The sequence below is a fragment of the Bidens hawaiensis genome, unplaced genomic scaffold (genome assembly GCF_021521415.1).
Source record: "Bidens hawaiensis isolate Kalapana, Puna unplaced genomic scaffold, B.hawaiensis_p1.1 tig00003972_1, whole genome shotgun sequence".
Classification (NCBI taxonomy): domain Eukaryota; kingdom Viridiplantae; phylum Streptophyta; class Magnoliopsida; order Asterales; family Asteraceae; genus Bidens; species Bidens hawaiensis.
This window is the reverse complement of record NW_027491229.1, coordinates 21,919-26,217: the sequence shown is the minus strand read 5'-3', so window position 1 is coordinate 26,217 and position 4,299 is coordinate 21,919. Positions and strand designations below refer to the sequence as shown.

The following is a 4,299-nucleotide window of genomic DNA, read 5'->3' as shown; positions in this document are numbered from 1 at the left end:
ATTTTTGTTACGGTACGTTTTGTTTTTTTTTTTAAATAGTTTATCACTTGTTTACTGTGATCATTTATTTTATAAATTTTTTGTAAAATATAGGAATATTGAAACTATATGGACCACATTATCTGAGAGAACCCAACTTTAACGATTTACAACGTCTTTACGAGGTACATACAAGGGTGCATGGTTTCCCCGGCATGATAGGGAGTGTAGATTGCATGCATTGGGAATGGGATAATTGTCCAACTGCATGGCGAGGTCAATTCACACGAGGTGACCAAAAGGGACCAACGGTCAGCCTTCAAGCGATCGCTTCATACGACCTTTGGATTTGGTCGGCATTCTTTGGTGTTCCCGGTTCCAACAATGACACCGTCTTAGAGTAGTCTCCTGTGATGGAGAGTTACATATCTGGGACCGTTCCCGTCGTTTCGTTTTGGGCTAACGATAACTTCTACCATCATGGGTACTATCTGGGTGATGGAATATATCCAGAGTTTGCGATAATCGTTAAAACATTCAGACACCCGATGGATGAAAAAAGACAGTATTTTAAGAAAGTGCAATAGTCTGCGAGAAAGGATATCGAGAGGTGTTTTGGTGTTCTTCAAAAACGATGGCATTATGTTAAAAATCTTTGTCGTCTGTGGTCTTTAGAAAGAATGAGATGTGCTATGTATGCGTGTATCATGATGCATAACATGATCATCGAGGACGAGGAAAGAGCAATATGTCCAACTTTCATACCGGACCCGGATCCACCACGGACTCCGGCAAGTATGGAGCAACGACTCGAAAACTCGGATTCCGTGCGGTCAAGAAAGATACATAACGCACTAAAGGAGGATTTGGTCCAACATCTTTGATGTATCGGCCTCTGCTTGGTGAAAACGATGATCAAAACGAGGGCAACAATGAAGACGATGATGAAGTCAACGACGACGATGGCGAAGACGATGAAAACGACGACGAGGACGACGATGACGACGACGAAGACGACGAAGAGGGCGAAGACGACGAGGGCGAAGATGACGACGACGACAGCAACGACGAATAGTTTTTTTTTATTTCATGTAATATTTATTTAATAAAATATTATTGTTATTTGATTATTTTTATTAAAAATTAAAAAAAAAAACAAAAAGTGTAAAAGTGACTGGGCGCCACGTGGCGAATAATGCCTGGGGGTGGAGAGTTATGACTACAGCATGTTTTTGTAAAAAACCTAACTCTGACTGGGCGCCACGTGACGCATAATACCTGGATGTGAAGAGTTATGACTACACGTAGTTTTAAAGTTTTCAAACATATTAAAACAAAGAAAAGATATTAAGACTTGGTCAAATTTATATACATAACAACAATATAAGAAAAAACAATACATTTTTAGAAACATTAAACAAACCATATACATCTAAGAAATATAATTTTGCTGTCAGTTTACTACTATACTCTTACCATTAAGAGAGAATAAGAATATTTCAATTCCTGATTACGATTAAGATTTAAATAAAATATTTTTCTGACAAAAATAGTGACATATTGTTAGGAAAAAAAACTAAAAAAAGCAGGCTGCCTAATTTCAACCATATGACCAACTCCAAAGTTCTACCCTTAAATCCAACTTTGTCTCTCATTCGTCATTGTAATCACCGGAAAATCAACATCTTCTTGCTGTTTCCACCTGTTTTTCTCCCCTAAATTCTTCCCATAATTTCTTGTGCGATATTAACACACTCAACTTTAATCTTCAGTTCTTTAAACGTGACATCGATGAGGAACACGTTGAAGAACTGTTTCTGTTGCACTTCTCATGATGATCAAGAACCAAAGAACAGGTATGCTTCTTCAAATCTTAATATTTTCACTTCTTTAATTTGAGGTGACCGTGCATCACGGAATTGGTATCATCCAGTTATTTGATTTCAATTTCTTGTGCAGTCCCCAAAAGAATAGGGATTACCCATGGAATATGTACACCCTCAAAGAACTAGTGCACGCGACAAACAATTTCCACAACGATAACAAGATCGGTGAAGGTGGATTTGGGAGTGTTTATTGGGGTCGAACAAGTAAAGGCGCCGAGGCAATATTTTATACCTTTTCGTGGTCATAGTCTTATGATATAGTTTATGATGATTGATTAGTTTTTATTACGTAATACAAAGTATAAACCCTTAATTTAAATGTCTTGTAGTTGGCAGTAAAACGGCTCAAGTCGGTAAATGCTAAAGCTGAAATGGAATTTGCGGTCGAGGTGGAGATTCTTGGGAGAGTTCAACACAAGAATTTATTGGGATTAAAAGGATTTTATGTGGGTGGAGACGAAAGACTTATAGTATATGATTATATGCCAAATCACAGCTTGCTCACTCACCTCCATGGCCAACTTGCAGCAGATTGCCTCCTAGATTGGCGGCGACGAATGAGCGTAGCCATTGGTTCTGCTGAAGGATTAGCGTAAGTTCCTAAATATGAAGTTGCAAGACTTAAGTGCTAATAATTAAGGTTCCTACTCGTAACATGTTGGAATATAATTGCATACATTTTTATATACCATTTCTAAAGGGATAATTAATCATCAAACTAACATGTTCACCAAAATATTTAACAAAACAATCTGCTAATAGTTATGGTTGTCTCCTGCGTCAAGGTGATCTGTTGCGTCAAATTTGTTTCGTCAAATCTGCTGTGCCACGGTGGTATGCCCATATTAACATCTGCTGCGCCAATTTAAACATCCCATACTCGGATTCAGTTGATAATTATTTTGGTCAACATGGTTTGTTAATATCCCTTTCTAAATAGCATACAATCACACATATAAAATCAGTTTAGTGTAACGAAAAAAAAAAAAAAAAAAACATCTTCCAAGTATAACGATTTTATTGCTCTTTTAATCAAAACTCGGAATTTAAATGAAATTAGACCTGAAATTTGGACCCTTGAACATTGAAAGTTCAAGTTTTCAGTTAATTTATTTAAGTACCTTTCCACAACCGACCCGCCTCTGCTTTTCATCTGAATATTTTAAATTACTTTTCCATAGTAATTATTATATATAAAAACCTTAAATCACTTTTAAAAAGCAGCCCCAAGCACCCCTAATCAAAATTCTACATCAATTTTTTTAATTTTGTTGGGTAAATTTGGCATTGATGATTAGGTATTTGCACCATGAAGTAACTCCTCATATAATCCATAGAGACATAAAAGCTAGTAATGTACTTCTAGATTCAGATTTCGAAGCAAAAGTTGCTGATTTCGGGTTTGCAAAACTTATACCAGATGGGGTGACTCATATGACCACAAGGGTGAAGGGAACACTAGGGTACCTTGCACCCGAGTATGCAATGTGGGGCAAGGTATCGGAAAGCTGTGATGTTTATAGCTTCGGAATATTATTACTTGAGATTGTAAGTGGAAAGAAGCCATTAGAAAAGCTCCCTGGAGGTATCAAGCGTGATATTGTGCAATGGGCTACACCATTTGTACAAAACGACACATATGATCACATCACTGACCCGAGATTGAAGGGTAGATTTGATATTTCACAGCTAAAGGTTGTGGTCAAGATAGCCATGGCTTGTACGGACAGCAATCCCGAGAATCGGCCTAGCATGCAGGAGGTGGTTGAATGGTTGAAGAGTGGTGTTGGGAGTAGGAGAAAGGTGATACATATAGTTAAAGATCAAGTTAAGGAAACCGAAGACGAAGATGATTTTGGTGGTGACGATACTGATTATTACGAAACGTTTGATATGACAAAAAATGCACGTCGAATGCCATCAAGAACAAGATGAATCAAAGCTAGAATTTCTGAAATTATTTCTCACGTGCAATTGGCTCTTGATGCCATTGTAGTTCTTGATTTGTAGCATAACTAAACTATTTTATTATGTGATTTTATTGAAGTCAACTACTAATAGTAGTGTGGTCTTTGTTTGACCCTACGATAATGTTGAATTTTGTTAAGAGGAAACGTGAATACTGCATTTGTTACAACAGATGGGATGAAGGTAAGCATGAATATGTGAATAAACATATAGTGGTTTTGTGTTATATATTGAAACGACTAACACGGGTCTAGGCCCATCAAGGCCGGGTAGAGAACCAAAACTCGTACATTCGTATGGGCATCTTAAACTACAAAATTACTAGTTAAACCCAGAGAACAAGTCTTGCTTGAGACTAAGAATCGTAAAGAATATCTGTAATATATATAAACGAAAACATAAAAATCCTAGGTGTCACGATGTGGTCGCTCCCCCTATTTTTGGAGTCACCAGATTTGCTTGATTT

The 4,299-nt window shown here is 37.2% G+C and overlaps 1 protein-coding gene across 1 annotated transcript; it reads left to right on the top strand.

Moving 5' to 3' along the window:
• The first annotated feature begins 1,728 nt into the window (after nucleotides 1-1,728).
• On the top strand, nucleotides 1,729-3,981 carry LOC143624826 (PTI1-like tyrosine-protein kinase At3g15890). Its single transcript, XM_077095335.1, has 4 exons — nucleotides 1,729-1,835; nucleotides 1,939-2,083; nucleotides 2,195-2,457; nucleotides 3,164-3,981. Exons 1-4 carry the CDS (start codon nucleotides 1,771-1,773, stop codon nucleotides 3,798-3,800), a joined length of 1,110 nt encoding a protein of 369 aa, XP_076951450.1. The 5' UTR covers nucleotides 1,729-1,770; the 3' UTR covers nucleotides 3,801-3,981.
• The last annotated feature ends 318 nt before the right edge of the window (nucleotides 3,982-4,299 follow it).

Coding starts and splice junctions, on each gene's coding strand:
- LOC143624826 (XM_077095335.1), top strand. CDS start 1,771: ATGAGGAACACGTTGAAGAACTGTTTCTGTTGCACTTCTCATGATGAT. Junction 1,836..1,938: donor GATCAAGAACCAAAGAACAG/GTATGCTTCTTC, acceptor TTTCTTGTGCAG/TCCCCAAAAGAATAGGGATT. Junction 2,084..2,194: donor GAACAAGTAAAGGCGCCGAG/GCAATATTTTAT, acceptor AATGTCTTGTAG/TTGGCAGTAAAACGGCTCAA.